The sequence below is a fragment of the Saccostrea cucullata genome, unplaced genomic scaffold (assembly GCF_032062105.1).
Source record: "Saccostrea cucullata isolate Sc308-1 unplaced genomic scaffold, CSIRO_AGI_Scuc_v1 ctg11928, whole genome shotgun sequence".
Taxonomy (NCBI): domain Eukaryota; kingdom Metazoa; phylum Mollusca; class Bivalvia; order Ostreida; family Ostreidae; genus Saccostrea; species Saccostrea cuccullata.
The window spans coordinates 2,669-24,273 of record NW_026933262.1 but is presented as its reverse complement, the minus strand read 5'-3'; the positions used below and the strand labels follow the sequence as shown (position 1 = coordinate 24,273).

Sequence of the window (21,605 nt, the reverse complement as noted above, 5' to 3'; positions counted from 1 at the left end):
TTAACAACAACAAGGAGAAATTTACCCAAATCCATAGAATGCAAAATCTGATGTCATGACAAACATTCCAAGTTTTTATGAGCAAGTATGTAAAAAAAAAAATTCTGTTTCTTACACAACAAAAAGTTGTTAATAAACCTGATAAAATTTTATTTTTAGTTTGTACCATTAATGATAAATGCTATAAGGAAATAGAATTTTGAAATTGAATTATCAAATAAGTCGATGATTGATCATTTAAGCTTCTCCGAATTCGATCAATTATCGATTATGAAATTTCCCAGATTATTCAACACTATTGTTAAGGTAAACTTAAAAACATCCCAGTCATGATACAAGTACAGGTATTTATTTAAAGTTTCATATATTTTATTTTGCAGTACTTATTTTAAATGTACTTGTAACATATCTTGTTTAGGTAAACTTGAAAAAAGAGGGTAGAGGTCTTCATTTCACACTTTTCTCGTTTTAAATGTACTTGTTACATATCTGGTCACAGACACCTCATTCCTGAGTAGCAGTACAGTACAGACCCCCAGTCTAGGGGTGGTGGTGTACCAACTCCGTCAGTGTGCCAACCACTTCATGTCTGTGTACGAGAGTCACAAACAACATCTCCGTAAGCTACAGAGTCTGGCTGATCTTAGTACAGACGACCTCAAACAGGTACAGAAAAAAATAAAATCGAAGCATAACATACTACAAACGATATGAAATTGGAAAGGTTGTAATTTTTATGCGCCAGAATTTTTTCGGGGCGCATATTGTTTTTGTCCTGTCTGTTTGTCTGCTTGTCTGTTGCCAAAACTTTTAAACCGTAAGAGATAGAGACTTCATATTTGGTATGCATACTCCTCTAATAAAGTCCTTTCAAATGACATCAAGGTCAATGACCTTGACTGTGACCTATATGCTAAAAATAGCTTTTTCTACTGTTTGTCATAACTTTTTAACAATAGGAGATAGGGACTTCATATTTGGTATGCATACTCAACTAATAAAGTGCTTTCAAACAACGACAAGGTCAATGATCTTGTGACCTTGACTGTGACCAATATGCTAAAAATAGCTTTTTACACTTTTTGCCATAACTTTTGAACAATAAGAGATAGAGACTTCATATTTAGTATGCATAATCCACTAATAAAGTCCTTTCAAATGACTTCAAGGTCAATGACCTTGTGACCTTGTCTGTGACCTATATATATGCTGAAAATAGCTTTTTCTACTGTCTCATAACTTCTTAACCATAGGAGATAAGTACTTCATATTTGATATGAATACTCCACTAATTATGTCCTTTCAAACTACGACAAAGCCAATGATCTTGTGACCTTGACTGTGACCTATATGCTAAAAATAGCTTTTTACACTTTTTGCCATAACTTTTGAACCATAGGAGACAGGGACTTCATATTTGGGATGCATAATCCACTAAAAAAGTCCTTTCAAACGAGGACAAGTTCAATGACCTTGTGACTTTGTCTGTGACCTATATGCTGAAAATAGCTTTTTCTACTGTCTCTCATAACTTTTTAAACATAGGAGATAAGTACTTCATATTTGATATGAACACTCCACTAATAAAGTCCTTTCAAACGATGACAAGGTCAATGATCTTGTGACCTTGACTGTGACCTATATGCTAAAAATAGCTTTTTACACTTTTTGCCATAACTTTTGAACCATAGGAGACAGGGACTTCGTATTTAGGATGTATATTTCACCGATTAAGGTAGGATTCTTCTCTGGTTTCTGACTAGATAAAACATTCAAAGTATATTTGCATATATGTCTTATATATTGTGGTGTAAGGAATTTAAAAGACCATATTTTTAGCTCTACTGGTCAGAGACCAGAAGAGCTTATGCGATAGTAATGCGTCCGGCGTCCGTCCGTCTGTCTGTCTGTCCGTCTGTCTGTAAAAAATTATTCAAAACGCTACTCCTCCTACAATTTTAGTCTGATTTCAATATAACTTGGCACACAAGTAGACTACACTAAGATACATAAAATAGTGCATGGGTTTTTAATTTCGATGAATGGTGTTGCCATGGTTACTAAAAAAAGAATTTTCTGTGAAATTCCTTAAAACGCTACTCCTTCCACAGTTTTGGTCTGATTTCAATATAACTTGGCACATAAGTAGACTACACTAAGATACATAGAATAGTGCATCAGTTTTTGATTTCAATGAACGGTGTTGCCATGGTAACTAAAAATAGAATTTCTGTGAAATTCCTTTAAAACGCTACTCCTTCTAAAGTTTTGGTCTGATTTCAATATAACTTGGCACACAAGTAGACTACACTAAAATACATTGAATAGTGCATCGGTTTTTAATTTCGATGAACGGTGTTGCCATGGTTACTATAAAAAGAATTTTCTGTGAAATTCCTTAAAAACGCTACTTCTTCCACAGTCCTGGTTTGATTTCAATATAACTTGGCACACAAGTAGGCTTCACTTTGATACAGTAGAATAGTGCATCGGTTTTTGATTTCAATGAATGGTGTTGCCATGGTTACAAAAAATAGAATTTTTTATGAAATTCCTTTAAAACGCTACTCCTTCTACAGTTTTGGTCTGATTTCAATATAACTTAGCACACAAGTAGGCTACATTAAGATACATAGAATAGTGCATCAGTTTTTAATTTCAATGAACGGTGTTGTCATGGTTACTATAAATAGAATTTTCTGTGAAATTCCATAAAAACGCTACTTTTTCTACAGTTTTGGTCTGATTTCAATATAACTTGGCACACAAGTAGGCTACACTAAGATACATAGAATAGTGCATCGGTTTTTAATTTCGATGAACGGTGTTGCCATGGTTACTAAAAATAGAATTTACTGTGAAATTCCTCAAAAACACTTCTCCTTCTACAGTTTTAGTTTGATTTCAAAATAAGTTGGCACACAAGTAGACTACACAAAGATACATCAAATAGTGCAATGGTTATTGATAAGTACATACCAGTAGAGCTACAGTCTCAACAGAGACTTCTGGTTCTTTCCTCATCAGAAATGTACAACTTTAAATAGAAATGGTAAATTGCGTTTAAAAACTAGCAGGGAATATATTTTTGGCGGAATGGTGGCGTATGAAAATATCTTCTTTTCTGCCTCTCAAAATTATAATAAAACAATGAATTTAGCCATAATTTTTACACAATCAAAGACTTGGAGAAATTTTCAAATGTAAGTTAAATAAATAATGAGGGACTGAGGTTTCATGATACATGTATATCAAACAAATATGATTTTTCAAACAATCTAGAACTTTGTTAGCTTTTAAACGCTTCCTATCAAAGTGCAGATTTGAGCCAAAAATCCATAAAAAGTATTTTTTCTCTCTTATTAAACGATCAAAACTTTTTGTTTTTGTATCATTTTGTACTTTTATAAGACTACTTTATTATATGTGAAAATAAGAAAAAGGTAAATATAGGAAGCATATGAAAATAACTAATATATCCTAAAAAAAATTAAGAAAAACTGAGAAAATGAGAAAATTCAGATTAGACAATATCCAGTTAAGTAAAATTATTTATGAAAATTTGGTAATATCATGCTATAGACCCGATATAGTAATATATTTTTATGCAAAAATAACAATCATTAAACTTTTGAAATACAAGTAGGTATTACATGATTGGCAACAGTATTTTTTATTCTAAATGTGAAGGAAAAAGATAATGACCTTGGCCTGACCTTGCTTCTAATATAAAACGGTCAAATTTAATTTCACTGATACTATCACTTACTGATATTGTCTTCTTGATTCTGTGAAAATTTCATGGATTTTTAAATATTAGAAATATGAGGAGAATCCTACCTTAAGTGCTTTCAAATGACACCAAGGTCAATGACCTTGACTGTGACCAATATGCAAAAAATAGATTTTTTGAACTTTGTTGCTGCCGGGCGCATAGAGTTTCACAAACACATCTTGTTAAGTCATTAAGAATATATGTCTTATGTATATTTATTTTTATATTATAATGTTTTTAATCTGTTTATTTAGTTTTCTGGAGTAGAAGAGAAGCTCACATCACATCAGAGACAGAAACTCGCTAAAACTCGCCTCACCAAAATCGTACACTACAAAGAGGAACAACTGCAGTACTTTGCTTGTATCCTTTTGAAATGAAGCCTAATATTATGATGTTGGCGACATTAAAGTTTTTGTTTGAAGTTGAATCAATTATTTTCATTTGGCAACAACTGTACAATTTTAAACATGTGGATAAATAGAAACATAAAAAAACAAGAACAGAAAACATAAATGGTAGTAATCTCCCTTGACTGTGCTGCAGACATCTTGGAGAACTGTCTGTTTATGTTGTGGCGCCACCTGGAGTATTATTTTATTCACTGCGTTCCTGTCAATCAGCAGACATATACGTATCAGAGTCAGACTCGCAGACACACACAACTTAGGAGGCTTCAAGGTTAGTCGGGATATTTATATCTCATGTCTTTTATATGTGGTACAAATGAGTTTATGCCTTTTCATCTTTTTTTTCTAAGTGAAATGAGTCTAACTGTACGCTGGGAAGTGATTTACCTCCAATTTTTATGTGCCTGGATGGAAAGGTCTGAGGCGTATATTGTTTTTGTCCTGTCTGTCTGTCAGTTTGTCTGTTTATCTGCAAACTTGATGTCTGCAAACTTGATCCTTCACCATAACTTTTGAACCATGAATAGCATAGACTTCATATTTAATATGTATACTCCACTAATGAAGCTCTTTCAAATGACACCAAGGTCAATGACCTTGTGATTTTGACAGTGATTTATATGCTAAATATAGGATCTCCCATGGTTTGTGGTTTGATATGATTTTTATCCAACGAGTTGTGTGTTTTCTATCCCCGAGCCTTGGCGAGGGAATAGAAAACACACAACGAGTTGGATAAAAATCATATCAAATTACAAACCATGGGAGATTCTTTTTATCACACATTTTGTTCGCTATTAATGTGTATATTGTCGTAATTTCTTAAGTTCCTCTTCGGTTACCTCAGACCAAATAACGTAGTAAATAAAATTACGCTGTATGAAATAGTTCGTACAAATATAAAAGAAAGAAAATATTTCAGCGCTTATTTTTTTTAATTCATGAATGAATTTTTGTTAAAATACATCAAATAAAGTGAAATTTGACAAATCAAGTCATTCTCTCCATCATATACGTACATGTATTTGTTTATTTACATTACGTCACGCGGCGTAGGAGTACATAGTGTTGATACGAAAATGTTATCACATGAGCTACATCAACGGGATAAAGGGGAAAATATGTGATAAAATAGTTTTTAGGTCACCTGAGTAAACTCAGGTGACCTATTGCTATCTGTTTTCGTCTGTCGTCGTGCGTCGTTCGTCGTGCGTTAACATTTGAACATTTTCAGCTTCTTCTCTGCAACCACTGAACCAATTTCAACCAAATTTGGTACAAAGCATCTATGGGTGAAGGGGAACAAAAATTGTGAATTTCATTATCCCTGCCCCCCTGGGGCCTGAGGGGTGGGGCCAAAACCATTAAAATTAGTGCAATCTTTAAAAATCTTCTTCTTTACTCCTGGACATCAAGCAGTCAAACTGTTTGCATGATTGTAATCAGCAATGAGTCCTCTACCAAAATTGTGAAATTCATGGCCCCAAGGTCAGGGGTTCTGGTGTTAGGGCGGGGCTCTATTGATTATATAGTGAAAATACATTAATTCTTTGAAAATCTTGTTCTCTGCTCCTGGGTATTAAATAAACTAACTAAGTACATAGTTATGATGAGCAAGAGTGCCTCTACCAAAATTGTGAATTTTATGGCCCCAGGGTCAGGGGTTCTTGTTTTAGGGTGGGGCTCTAATGATTATATAGTGAAATGTATGAATTCTTTGAACATCTTATCCTTTGCTCTTGGTTAATATGCTTATGATCTAATTACATATCTAAGGCCAGGATTTATTTTATTTTCAGTTTTCAACGTTTTGAATTTTTAGAGAAAAAATAAAACAATTTTTTTCTTTCCGATGTCAAATTTGAGTTGGGATCAAGATTTCAAATTTACGAACTCGCACTTCCGGTTTTTATATGAAACGGCGGGTAAAAAAAGCTAGATCCAAGAATTTAGCATGGTTTAGTGTAAAATTCATCGATTAGAGTGCCATTCAAAAAGTTTCACCCGTTCAAAAGACAAAAAAATGCTGACGACTTTGTTGAACAATGACATGCTGGTGAGATAATTATGTATTCGTTTCAAAAGTAACTGTAAATTATTTTCCTCCCCCAGGTTTTAAACTGCCCGTGGTAGCTATTGCATATTGCCAGGGACATTGTTTAGGTCTCTGTTATAGCTTACAGTCTAAGCATCATTCTTCAGAAAACGGATGCTTATGCATTAGATATAATGAATAAAACTACTGTGTGGGAGAAGTGAAGTCCATTTGAGGAAGAAATAAACAATAACCTGAAGTGAAGAAAAAAAATTCAACTATTAAAAGGCAAGAATATACAAATATATGTAGTATCATTTGTATCAGCCAGAAAAATTATTTTACACTTGATTGAAAAAAATGTGGACCCTACTCCCCAATACTTCCTGTCTGTTTTATGATAGGAAATAGAATTTTAGGCATCAAGTAAATTTTAGAACAATGTCTACACATTCACCTAACACATATTAAGATTTAAATGAAGATGTATTGAAAGACTTTTAAAGAATTGATTTTTTAAAATATATTTTGATCAACATCACAAAATTTATATAACTGGCCCAAACTGGCAGATGATGAAATAAGCAATTAAATGTTCTACTTTCCTATTTGTAAGCATTATGTGTCCAGTGGCAAGGAGCCTATTAGGATAGCATAAAAAAAGAATGTACAAATGTTAATAATTGATTTATCAAAAAAAATTATTTCCTTTTCCTTCGAGACTTTTTTATTCTCATGTTCATAACTAAACCTAAACATAAAAAAAAGGCTGGCCTTATAATGAAGAAAGGGTCCTCTTTCAAAATAGATGATTTCGGGGCTGCTGGGTCAGGGGTACCAAGGGGGTACTTTGACTAAAAATAAATTAAGGCTTTGAAATCTGCCCTTTGATAAGCAATGGTGCCTCTTTCAAAATTCGTGAATTTCATGGCTTTTGGCTTAAAACATGAACCAAATACAATCGCTGGAAAGTTGTTACATGATACTCAGGTGACCTATAAGGCCCGTGGGCCTCTTGTTTTCCTGCAAACTTTAACCTTCGTCATAACTTTTGAACCATAAAAGATAGAGACTTCATATATGGTATGCATACACCACTGATTAAGTCCTTTCAAATGACACCAAGATCAATGGCCTTGTGACCTTGACTGTTTCCTACATTCTAAAAATAGCCTTTTTGAAACTTCATCATTAATTTTGAACTATGAGAGATAGAGACTTTTATGTTTAATATGCATACTTCACTAATCAATTTCTTTTAAATGACATCATGATCAATGTCCTCGTAACCTTGTCTGTGACCTTTATGCTAAATATATTTTTTTTTAACTTTGTTGCCGCCGTGCGCATAGTGTTTCACAAACACATCTTGTTTTCTATACCTTCTTCACCAATGTGAGAATTTGAAATTGGGTAATTTTAATATGAAAACACAGCTTAGTCTAAGTTTAGTTAAAATAAGGCATATTAGTTTGAAAGTGTAGGGGAGCAAAAATAAAACTGAATGAAAATATGTTGTGTATTGTGTACAATATTGAAACTTTTTATCCAAGTGTGTAATGTACTTCCAGATAGTGATACACTATTGTATTGGATAATGATGACAGAGAACCAAACATTTGATGGAGCAGTTCTGTGTTTATCTGATGAGGAGAGAAACTTGGTAATAAAACATTGACTTTAGGAGGTAAACTTTTGAACTCAGCATTCTTTGATTTATAGGCAGAGGCTAAGGAGACGTCATTGGAATCTAATATTTTCTTCAGATCAAAAATGCTCTGTGTAACATCAGAAGTAATCTGTTTGATTTCATTTTCCTCTTTATTTAGAGCAGCCAGGTGTTTAGATTTCATCTCATCAATTTCAGATTTTCGTTTGTTGACAATGATGTTAATTTCTCTGTGCCAGTCTTCTCCTTGTTTGGTGACAGCTGTTGTCAGTTTCTCATAATTTTTTTCCAAATTGATTATTTCAGAGTTTAAATCTAATGCAATTTCTTCATATGTAGGACATATTCTTTTTTCTAGTTCTTTCAAATCGTTGTTTAAAATTTCTTTTATAAAGCTGGGATTCTGTAAGACATTTGTTAATTTATGCCCATGATGTTTCCCAGAGGAGATGCAGGTAGAACAGACAGGAATGTCACATTTCTCACAGTAAAGTTCACAGTGTTTCTGGGTGTGGTTTGGACATTTTGGGTAGTTTACGTTAGGAATAGCGGTTCTGTGTTTGTATGGTACAACATTGTGTCTTTTAGATGAATCAGATAGATGCTCCCCTACACAGGCCTTACACAGGTTAATCTGACAAAGTTCACAATGACTCTGTAATGCAGCTTTTTGACACTGGTCACAGAGGAGGAGTACTTGAGCTCTGTCCAGGGGGTCCATCACTGTGGGTTTAGGTTAAAAAATCAGATGACTCTGTATAAAGTAAATGTAGGCATGGCTCACTGACAACAGAAATGTTAAGCAATTTTAAAATAAATAAAATATAAGAGTTATGTTTTGTTAGAGAAATTGTAAGACAGTGTCGGTTTAGAAATAATAGGAAGGATCTATTTGCAGTTTTAATTTGGCATGTAAACTTTTCTTATGTTTGATAAAAAAAAATGAAAAAATGTTAGATAACAGCCAAAACAGTTCATGTAGTTAATAAATATGATCTATCTAATCTATCTAAAGTGGCCCGCTCAAGCAATTTATCTAATGTATTATAAGTGTACAAGACTTGAAATCAATAATGATATCTTGAAATGTTTTTCAGCAAGTTAAATATGTTAAATTTTCGTAATATAATCTAGCATCACCTCTAAATCCAACATGGCCTCCCTGATAATCCTGTACCTCACAATTTACTTCCTTGTCTTCGTTCTGAATGTTAACCTGCTACCAGGTCACATGATTTAAATACCTCAGTTATCTATATATCATCCAATGTAGAGAGTACGTTTAAATTAAAATAGATTAAAATCAAGGGGTGTTAATAACAATAGTTACCGTATATGGTCATTAAACCAATGAAAATGAACTTTAGAATCACCCTGTCTATCTTGTATATCCAGCTTTGTATATATCCATCATATTTTTGTCTATACGAAAAGTCTTTGAAATATTTACTCCCTTAATTTTGTAGACGTTTGTGATTATATGAACTATACACGTGTACCTATGGAACGCCAAATTAACATATATTCAAATATTTGTACCTATCTTCAAATAATTGCACCTTCAAATAATTGCACCTACCTTCAAATGAATTGAAGATAGGTACAATTGAATTAAAGATAGGTGCAATTCAATTAAAGATAAGTACAATTGAATTAAAGATAGGTATAACTAATTATACTTATCTTTAAATAATTATACCTAATACAAATGAATTATACCTATCTCTAATTCATTTGAAGATAGGTATAATTGATTTAAAGATAAGTGCAATTGATTTGAAGATAGGTTTAATTTAGACATATCTACAATTGATTTAAAGATAGGTACAATTCAATTATACCTAGGTTCAATTCGTTTTATGTTGTTGGTAATAAAGAACGCTCCCTTGGAGACAATATGGAGTATGGAGGGAAACACACAGAACCTACAGAGCAACGACAAAAAGGATGAAAGGAAAAATAAAGGTTAATTCAAAATGTGCAAAAAGCATCTATACTTATAAAAGTACACATTTATATCACGTAGGTACATTGTTTATCTTGTATTGCAGCCAAATGATTGATTGATTGATTGATTGTATATTGTTTAACGTCCCTCTCGAGAATTTTTCACTCATATGGAGACGCCACCACTTGCCGGTGGAGGGCTACAAATTTTGTCCTATGCTCGGCACTTAGGGCCTTTGAGCAGTGAGGGATCTTTTTCGTGCCAACACCTACTGCGACACGGGGCCTCGGTTTATACGGTCTCATCCGAAGGACCGGTCTCCACGTCCCGCAGTGGGGCAGCCAAATGAAGATGTAAAGCTGAGACGTATCGGAAATGACGTATGATAAAAGGAGTAGTTGTTATTGCCAATGTCTTAGTAATTAAAGATAGGTTCAATTCACTTGTACCTATCTTTAAATCAATTATACCTATCTTTAAATGAATTAAAGATAGGTATAATTGATTTTTACCTATCTCTAATTCATTTGAAGATAGGTATAATTGAATTAAAGATAGGTACAATTCAATTAAAGATAGGTACAATTCAATTGAAGATAGGTAAAATTATTTAAAGATAGGTACAAATATTTGAATATATGTTAATTTGGCAGCCAGAGAAATTTTTTGTTTGTTCCCGTCTCGCCTTAACTGTAAAATTCAGCATTCCCATTTCGCCTTAGTAAGTTTTCAGGTGAATTAAGGTGATGGGGATTTTTTTTTTAAATAAAGTATTTTTTGTATTACATGGATTATTTCATTTACAATATACATAGATTCCCATTTATTGTTAGATTTAATCTAAACATTTTCAGCATTTAAATTTTTATAACAATCTAGTAATAATATTCACAAATACTTAATTCCCATTTTGCCTTATTACTTTTGGACTTTTTCTTACCTCTTATTCACAGTTAAGGCGAAATGGGAACACACCATTTTTTTTAATTACCTGAACTGAAAAAGTTGACAAGCCCAAAAAAAAAGTTTGCCCAAAGTCAGAAATCTGATTCTAATGCTCCATTTTAGGTACATCACTTAAAAAGTCTAAAAGGGAGTAGGGGGTGGGCAACAACAAGGTTTTCAATTAATATTTCCTAAAGTAACTGTAAGGTTGGGAAAAAAGTGAGCGGCCACCCCCCCCCCCCTGCTACGCCCCTATACAATTAAGGATCGATATACGAAAACTGCAATAAAATAAACTTAACATAAACTCTCAAAGCAGACATTTTCTTTTAATTGCACGAATGTTCAAAATCTTATAATTATCTAGCTGCAGATCTATAGCGTTATGGTTTTATATCTTTGTTTTTTTTTTCCACCTTTCAACCATTTATAGTTGTCTCTACAGCTAGGCAATAAAGTCGCTAAAAGTGAATTTTCAGAAATATAACAAATAATTTTAATCAAGCGAGTTTATCACCTTTGTAAAGACGAGTATATAGGGTTGGGAGGTTATAAAATATACATATTGGCTACAGAATGTGTCTTGAATTAAGGAGTGAAATGTGCATGGTTGATTGACAAATGCTTGAAAGGGGAGAAATTCCCTCCAAAAGCGCGCAAAATATATTGCACCATATTTTTGCATTACAGAATCTGTAGCTTATCACCGTGTAAAGGGGCACATACGGGGTTTTGGTTAAGTAACATATGGGGTTTCAACTCCGAAGCGGTGATTTTTGGCATTTGGAAAATATATTTGTCATATTTCTCTGCTAATGAATTATTTGGAGCCAAATGACATGTGCACGGGTTGTAAGAATGTATTACCTACCAATTTAGTGCAATAGGCTGGTTGAAAGCTTTACGGTTTATGCCAACACTTCTAGACAGTTCAGTCGACTGAAAAAAGTTGAGATGTCGCTGATATTCTTTGCTCTTTTATTTTCAAAAACAGACGTTTAAATTTCATTTTAAGGATGATAGATAAAGATTGATACAAAAAAAAAAACCATGTAAACTTTCTTCTCCTTGAACAATATCGATTTCTGTAAGAAATATGAACTTTTGTGACCAAATTCTGCTGTGCCTAACGGGGTTCAAGGTTTGTTAACATAGGGGGTTTCAACTCAAAGGCTTTTTCTATGTTCAAATCTTTGTTTTCCTTTCAAGAATATGGCCGGATTTCGTCCATTCACCACGAAGAAAAAGTGAGTGGTCATTTGTTTGGCAAAAGCTTTATTTGTCAACTAGATTAACAGATATGAATGCTCACTCAATAAACAGGTTGCGTCTCCTTGTACAATTTTAAAAGAGTTGTCTTCCTTTGGTATGGATGAATCACATGAAGACAACCTTCTTGTAAGTACAATATTTAGTTTATAATTACACATGTATTGTATTTCACACTTGTATGACATATTAATTATAAGGCTCATATTCTAAGTATCTGACAGTAACTTGAGAGTGACACCATCAGTTTCTGATGCTGAGCTGCATTTGTTTTCACGCCTTGAAAGATTACATAATGAAATTAAACAGATCTAAAGCAGGGTTGAAGCAAGCTCTCAACTTTATTTCTGACAGTAAAATTTGTTCATAAACTGCATGTTCCTGTATACTGTAGAAGTGGAAAACATTACGGTGTTTTTAATTTCACTATGTTCACGATTTAAGAATTTTCCGCGAACTTTAAACCATCGTGATTATTATTTCACGTCATTTCTACCAATACACAGTCATAGTACCTGAATATTTACAAACAATTCTCCGTGAAATTTAAACCAACGTGAAAGGTAACTTTCTAACAAACCGTGAAATTTTAAACACGTGAAATTAAAGACGTCTACAGTATTTCTCTATTCTAAATTCAGAGAAGCTTTCACTATTGGTTTAGATTTTGATAGATAATTCCCAGTTCTCAGTTTAGGTCTGTGGAGACTCAACAATAGTCTGGGTATTCCCATTGATTCTGTATGGTGGACCTGTGTAAAGCCATAACCAGGAGACTTGCTGACTTACTGAAACAGAAAGATCCAAAACAGCCGGGAGTGGTTCTAAGTACTTTCAGGTTTGTGTACTGTAAATACTACTGACTGTATTCTTAAGATAGAATGAAAGGCATGAAGCTTTACTGAAGTTTTTCATGCTTTTTGTTATGATGTCACAGAGTCAGGGGTCATCTTAGGGGTCAGTTAGATCACTGACAGAGAATAAGGCACCAACAATAACCCACCAGTAGGAACCTCCATGTATAAGTAACTAATTTGCTTGAAAATGTTAATTTACTTTGGTGGTAAACATGTGATATACACGTATTACTGAATGTATTGTATTATATGTTTAAGTGCTAAAATACTTCTGCTATTTGAAACATTTAATCCTAAAAAAATGTTTTGAATTACAGCCAAATATCCCTGTAAAAAGTCCTGAGGAACATTGCACAAGAAGTGAAAGTTGTACACGGCGGAGTCTAAAGACTTACTAGAGATAGCCGCCACCCAGTAACTGGAAACCCTGGGAGAGGAGGCCCCCACCCAGTAACTGGAAACCCTGGGAGAGGAGGACCCCACCCAGTAACTGGAAACCCTGGGAGAGGAGGCCCCCACCCAGTAACTGGAAACCCTGGGAGAGGAGACCCCCACCCAGTAACTGGAAACCCAAGGGACTACTGGTGGCCCACCTCTCTTAACACAGGGCAGCAGTCAACAGGTAGAGAGGGGGCACAGAAAGTACTGATTAATGACCTGTATGAAAAGAAGAGTGTAAGGGGAATAACTCTTCTAAACACTAACATTTGTTTCTATGTAATAATAATCAGCAATGACTTTATTGAAATTTAACTGCCTTAGCCAAATAATTTATTATATACTGGTACATGTACATAATTTAAAAAGAATGTGTTATTTACTAGCAGGATTCAAGTTTCTGAAGACCAAGCATTCTTTGCCACAGACCAATGATGGTACAGTCAAATTATGGGAGTCTGAAAAACTGGGGGGAAACAGTGTTGTTAACCGCTCTAAACAGACCCTCAAGACACAGGCACCTGACGTTACTTATTTTTCTTTTTATAAAAAAAATATACACATACCGAATAATAAACAAGGTTTATTATTCGGTATGTGTATATTTTTTTTTATTAAAAGAAAAATAAGTAACGTCAGGTGCCTGTGCCTCAAGAACACTTCTGTACCTCGTAAAATAGCAAGTTACTTTGATATACACTGTATTATGTCATGGATTTTTTTATGAATATCCAATTTTCTTTAAATCATCAGAAAAAAAATTTAAGATGAAAGAAAAATATATGTGATTTTTTAAAATGATCTGATTTATACTTGAATATAGATACGTATAAGTGCTGATTATTGCTTTGTTTGATTTGGAGAGAAAGTGGAAGGTTTAGTTTTCTGTGAAGCTCCTGGATCTGCTTTCTCTCTCTGGCCACATTCACCGACATGGGGGCAATCAACATTTACAAGTCAGTAGGGTGTTTATTATATTAAAGTTAGAAATAAATGAGTTGTTTCTTTTATTGATTTGCTTTTTTTAACAGGATAGACACAGGAAAGACCACTTAGAACAAAGCTATTAATGCAGACAAGTCCGATTATGGAAACATATAGTAGATCTCACATACTTTGATACAGGTACAGCACTGTACAAATATATGTATCTTGACATAGCATGATTATTTACATATGTACATGTTTTATGAAATAGGCAATTTTGTATATTGTGTAAAGTGGGAGAAGAATTATGAAGAACAAAGGAAAATGTTTAAATGTCTTAAGTTTTGTTCAACAATAGCAAAGCAATGATTGGTCATGGGACTACTTTTGGATTTAAACTTTTCAATAATAAACCAATTTCTAATTTTTCTTAGGTGGTACGGGTCCGTATGTGCTCAGAGACGAAATGTACCTCACATATAGAAGAGTTAGCCACAATGCTTAGGTAAGTGATGTGGCCTACGGGCCTCTTGTTTTTTTGAAGAGCTACAGTTCTGCAGCTAGGGTATAAGTCCGAAGGCTCAAGTGAGCTTTTCTGATCAAAATTTGTCCGTTGTCTGTCGTCGTTGTCGTTGTTGTCGTTGTCGTTGTTGTCGTCGTAAACTTTTCACATTTTCATCTTCTTCTCAAGAACCACTGGGCCAATTTCAACCAAACTTGGCACAAAGTATCCCTGAGTAAAGGGGATTAAACTTTGTTCAAATGAAGGGCCATGCCCTTTTCCAAGGGGAGATAATCAAGAATTTGTTAAAAATTAATGGCATTTTTAAAAAATCTTCTTCTCCAGAACCGCTGGGCCAGGAAAAATGAAACTCATGTGGAATCATCCTCAGGTAGTGTGGATTCAAGTTTGTTCAAATCATGACCCATGGGGCAAGGGTGGGGCCAAAATGGCTGACCCAAGTTTTACATAGGAATATATAAGAAAAATCTTTAAAAATCTTCTTCTCCAGAACCACTGGGCCAGGAAAGATGAAACTCATATGGAATCATCCTCAGGTAGTGTGGATTCAAGTTTGTTCAAATTATGACCCCCGGGGCAAGGGTGGGGCCAAAATGGCCGACCCAAGTTTTACATAGGAATAATAGGAAAAATCTTTAAAAATCTTTTTCTCCAAAACCACTGGGCCAGGAAAGATGAAACTCTTGTGGAATCATCCTCAGGTAGTGTAGATTCAAGTTTATTGAAATCAAGACCCCCGGGGCAAGGGCGGGGCCAAAATGGCCGACCCAAGTTTTACATAGGAAAACATAAGAACAAACTTGAAAAATCCTCATCTCCAGAACCACTAGGACAGGAAAGATGAAACTCATGTGGAATCATCCTCAGGTAGTGTAGATTCAAGTTTGTTCAAATCATGACCCCTGGGGCAAGGGTGGGGCCAAAATGGCCGAGCCAAGTTTTACATAGGATTATATAGGAAAAATCTTTAAAAATCTTCTTCTCCAGAACCACTGGGCCAGGAAAGATAAAACTCAGGTAGTGCAGATTCAAGTTTGTTCAAATCATGACCCCCGGGGCTAGGGTGGGGCCAAAATGGCCGACCCAAGTTTTACATAGGGATATATTGGGAAACCTTTTAAAATCTTCTAAATACAAGTACTTCAAAGCTATGATTAGTGATATTTATATGGAATCATCCTCAGGTAGTGTAGATTCTAGTTTGTTCAAATGATGAATGCCCGGAGGGGGGGGGGGGGGGGAATTCAAGCCTGATATGCTCAGGTGAGCGCTGTGACCCCTGGGCCTCTTGTTTTAAATGAATTTGGGTTGATATTATAGATTCTCCTATACTCTCACCACATAATGTGCCATCAGATGTTACCACCGGAGGACCGACTGGAACCACTGAGTCTGAAGAGCCGGTTGTTAGAACCAGATGTTATCACCACAGGACCGACTAGAACCGCTGAGTCTGAAGAGTCAGTTGTTAGAACCAGATGGTACCACCGGAGGACCGACTGGAACCGCTGAGTCTGAAGAGTCAGTTGTTAGAACCAGATGTTACCACCAGAGGACCGACTAGAACCGCGGAGTCTGAAGAGCCAGTTGGTAGAACCAGATGTTACCACCGGAGAACCGACTGGAACCGCTGAGTTTGAAGAGTCAGTTGTTAGAACCAGATGTTACCACCGGAGGACCGACTGAAACCGCTGAGTCTGAAGAGTAAGTTGTTGGAACGCGATCTGGATGAAGAGCAAGAGAACCAGTAAAATGTAGAACTAGTTTAAATGGAACACTGGTCACTTTTATTCTTATGTAAATTTATTTTGTAAATGAACTTCAATTTAAGTTCTCAATTGTGTTCATGAAATTTTTATACATGTCATACCGAATTTCAAGCTTCCTATGGGATATTTGATATCCATTTGTTACCGAAAACTTGGATAATTAACAAAGTTTTCATAATCAAGTCTAGAACATCTTTAGATTTCCTTTTTAAAAAAAATTCAAATAATTTTAAATTCTCTTTTTCAAATTACTACAAGTTGGGTCTAGTCTAGCTGAATTGAGATAACATGAACATTTATCAATGAGATACAGTTGTACTACAATGTACATGTACAGAGTATTGCTGTGTGATTATCTCCCTAGGAAGTAAACTTTTATATTAGGTATGGTGACTATTGACCAGTTATTCAAAAGAGTTATTGCCCTTAGACCATGAAACATTTCTCAATTTTTTCTTATTTTGTTGACCCAGTAGCATGTATTGGGTTAATTTGCATTACATGTATATATATTTCAAATTTTAGGACAGTTGACACAAACAAATGGATATATGGACTAGTTGATATTTATTTAACATTGTAATTTGGTTGTGAATGATGTAAAATATTGAATTTCTAAAATGATAAGGTGTTTTTTTAATTATTAACTTTCTATGATTTGTTTAAAATGATACTTTTTTGCCATCATCCTGATAAATATTTATTTTTATTACTAAAATGACATTATTATGAAGCATTTAAATGAAAAAGTACAAATTTTGCTGTTATTTTTTAGTGTTCAAGAGAGTTATTGTCCTTAGACTGTGGATTTTCTAATTGCTCACTGAGCATTAAGTTGCATGGTATTGATAGACTAATCTGTATAATTTATAATTTTTATGCACCAGAATTTATACAGGGCGTATATTGTTTTTGTCCTGTCTGTCTGTTTTCAACTTGAACCTTCACCATAACTTTTATACCGTTAGATATAGAGACTTTGTATTTGGTATGCATACTTCACTAATTAAGCACTTTCAACTGACACCAAGGTTAATGACCTTGTGACCTTGACTGTGACCTTTATGCTTAAAATTAGCTTATTCGAACTTTTGTTATAATTTTGAACCGTGAGAGATAGAGACTTCATATTTGGTATGCATACTCCACTAATTAAGCACTTTTAAATTGACACCAAAGTCAATGACAACTGTGACCTAAACTGTGAGTTTTATGCTAAAATTAGCTTTTTCAAATGTCGTCATAACTTTTGAACCCTGAGAGATAAAGACTCCATTTTTGGTATACATACTCCACTAATAGAGCAGTCTTTCAATTGACACCAAGGACAATGATCATGTGACATTGACTGAGACCCAGAATTGCTTTTTATACGCCCGTCTTAAGACGGGACGTATTATGTTATAGGCTTCGTGTCCGTCCGTCTGTCTGTCTGTTAGCTTTTTCGTTTCCGGCTCATAACTTTAATACTACAAGGCCTAGGATTATCAAACTTTCTCAACTGATGCATCTTGGGTAGAAGGTGTGTCGCGCACAAAAAGTAGGTCGCTCTGACCTTTAATTAAGAAGTTAGAGCCAAATATGGAAAAATCCTTTCCGGCCCATAACTAGAAAACCATAAGACCTACAATCATCAAACTTGGCTAGTTTATGCGTCTTAGGAAGAAGGTGTGTCACGTCCTATTTCAAGGTCACTGTGACCTTTAATTTAAGTGAATTTTTTTTAAAAAATGTATCTTTTTACTATTCATTTACACATCCCAAATAATGTAAAATTATTGCACTGTTCTTATTAAAAAAGTGTTAAATCAAGAAAATACTTATTTTTTTTAAGCATATACTTGACAGCAATCTAAAACAAATATAATGTATCTTAGAGAAATCCCATGTCTCCCATGAGTATAATTATCAGGCACTGGTCAAGAAGAATTTTGATAACAGAAAATTGCATGTCAAATTAGAGAGAAATTAATGGGTTTTGAGTGCAGCAGTTAACTGACAGAGCATTGGCGTTATCTATATATCCCTTGAGAATTCGGCAAATGGGTAAGCCTGTTTGATTAAAAATAGCTCTTGTTGACTAGCTTAAGTTTTGAAATGAATTTGATGAAAAGTAATTAAAACTAATTTGATATTGCATAATAGACTAATCTGATATTATGTAATATTATTAATTTAAAAACTAATTTTAAGGGATGGGTTGAATCAGCATGTCCATTTGAATTACATACTAAAACCTGTCGGACATTAAATCTCAACCAAAAAAAAATCTGAGAGTATAGTGCAGACCCATTCATCTCTTGGTAGTAATGAGTAGACAAGCATCCAGTTAAAGATTAATTAATGAGTTCAATGTAGGAAGGCTTGCTGTCTCAGTCGCTCTGATTAGTGATTAAGCAGCCCTTTGGGGATTATACAGAAGAACTGCAGGTCAGTTTATAACAAATATGTCATTTGATGGCCAGCCTTTTTTCTCAAAATTAATCTGGTATAGATTAAGTTGTTAAGACTTATTTGATGATATATGGGCATTTGACAAGGTCTAACACAACCAGCACAGAAATCTATCAGTGATGTAATATTTATTATAATTGATGCCTAGATCACAGGGAATGGATAAATATTTTAAGGAATGAAAAAATCTTAGAATCATGCAAGGTTGGTGTGATTTTCTTCCACCTAAACAGTTCAAGAAAATTGTAATTTTTTGACGGGCGTATCATGCTGTGGCGCGGCACTTTTTGGAACTTTGTTGCCGCCAGGCTCATAGTGTTTCCCAAACACCTCTTGTTAATTAATTGTTATCTTCATTAATTAATAATTAAATAGACTTAACTTTTTTTTATATACATGCCAGTTTTAAACAACTTTCTTCAAGTCCTATGAATTTAGAATGTTGGTATGTATTAGTTTATATTTTAATGTAGTGTTTTACTCATGGTAAATATTATTATTGGTTCAAATCTGACATTTCTTTGTAAATTTGATTTGGGGAATGTATAGATTTAGTTATTATGGTAATAAAAAGTTCAAATGATAAAAATCAAGAAATCTTTATTGGTTTCTGTTCAAATAAATCTAATTAAATCAACTTATGAATATATTTACGCATGCATTTATAAAGTTTTTTAATACTCAACTTTCAAATTTGTATGTTTTGATTTTATTGATATTAAAACTTTCAGTACATATACAGTGTTCTACATTATTATGCTGGTTCAGACTTAAAAGGTCGCCCACATGGCGCGTTGGGAGAGCATCTGCTTTATAGAGTCGAGGAGTAGGGTTGAAATCCCACTGTGGGACATGGAGACCAGCCCTTTGGATGAGGGGTTCAAATCCCACTGTGGGACATGGAGACTGGTCCTTTGGACGAGGCCAAATAAACGGAGGTACTGTGTGACAGTGGACGCTGGCACAAAAAAGATCTCATTGCTCATTTAATGGCCTCATGTGTCAAGTATAGATCAAACTTTGCAGCTCTCCATTGTCAAGCATCGGCAAGTAGTGTCGGCCATATTGGGTAGGACTCCCTTTATATCTGAGGACCCCTTTATACCACACCGATAACCGTGACAATAAAGCAGTCAGGTGTAATGAATATGGAGAGTGTACCCTGGTGCTGATATCGTAGATAGTAATATTAACAATGTCATATGCCTTAATTTATGAGTCCTCTTCAGATTTATGGTATATGTGGTCATAGTGCAGATAGGAGTTGACTGTAGAAATAATAAACAGTGGTGAAATTTAAAAAAAAAGGCTATTTAATAAGCATTGTTTTTCTTATTACTCTGGGGCCCAATTTGTATTGTATACCTAATACATGTATAACATTTCTGTTGAAAAAAAAGAAACCAGAAGTGTCTGATGAGACTGTAGCTCTATTTGTCTGTACATATAACAAAGGAAAAGTAGCACATGAATTCGAAGCTTGGCAACAGGCAGCAATAAATAGAATTAGGTATCTTAGTGTCGTCTACTTGTGTGCCAAGTTTAATTGAAATCAGACCAAAATTAGAGGAGGAGTAACATTTTAAAGGAATTTCACAGAATTTTCTATTTTTAGTAACCATGGCAACATGGTTCATTGAAATCAAAAACATATGCACTAAATTATGTATCTTAGTGTAGTCTATAGCTATTTGTGTGTCAGGTTATATCGAAATCAGACCAAAACTATTTTCTTCATATAGTATAGCCGAACCCCAAAATACGATTTTGAACAATTTAGAATCTGCTATTCATCTCTGAAGAAGCTAGCTTCCACATACTGTAAGTTCACTACCAGTGTATTTCTGGTCCACACTGGTTTTTGAGATTTTAAAATGACACCACACAATTTTTTCTCCTTATACATCTGAACTTTGTCAGATGGTTTAAACAACTTTGAAAGGTTACGTCACACAACTGCATTAGAATAAAAAATAAGAAAATTTTAAGACGGTGCAATCTGTTTTCAGATAACTGTGGTTGAGAGGGAAATGCTCAAAAAGTTCTTTCTGATATATCAGAAAAGGCGGGTAAATCTGGTATATTGATATGATGGTTACATGTATAAGGATTAATTAAAACTGACAAATGTTTTTCTCCGATTTATCAAAATTTTAATTTTATTTTTAGACCGTAAACATTTTTGAAATAGATTTACCATTGAACAAATTTCGTTTTGTCGGAATGTAAAGCATCCCATCGTGAAGAGGCATATCTTTACAAAAATATGCTTAAATATGAACAGAATAATTAACAATGTGATGGTTATCTTCAATTTGTAAAATTATAAATATTGTATATTGTACAATTGGATAGATTGACCAAAATCATATTTTTAAGATGTACGAGTAATTAGTCCGCAATTCTTATCATTCTGAATTTCTTTTCTTTAGAGAAAATTTGTAAGATTTCATATTTATTCCTTTTGCACAACACTTCATATATATTTATACTTCTGAAAGCGTTGTGATAGTGTAATAGCTTGCACTATATCAGTGTGTGAAACGATTGCTTTACAACATGTAGAGACGATACCATATTCCGGTA

At 34.1% G+C, this 21,605-nt stretch overlaps 1 protein-coding gene and 1 pseudogene across 1 annotated transcript; one reads left to right on the top strand and one right to left on the bottom strand.

Annotated features, from left to right (window-relative positions):
- Positions 1-4,461, top strand: part of LOC134237795 (nuclear pore complex protein Nup205-like) — a 29,187-nt pseudogene extending 24,726 nt beyond the window's left edge.
- Positions 4,462-7,764: 3,303 nt separating this feature from the next.
- On the bottom strand, positions 7,765-9,061 carry LOC134237794 (E3 ubiquitin-protein ligase TRIM45-like). The gene is made up of 2 exons (XM_062719939.1): positions 9,030-9,061; positions 7,765-8,643 (listed from the first exon to the last, which is right to left on the bottom strand). The coding sequence occupies exon 2, from the start codon at positions 8,608-8,610 to the stop codon at positions 7,765-7,767; it is 846 nt and encodes a 281-aa protein (XP_062575923.1). The 5' UTR covers positions 8,611-8,643; positions 9,030-9,061.
- Positions 9,062-21,605: the final 12,544 nt, after the last annotated feature.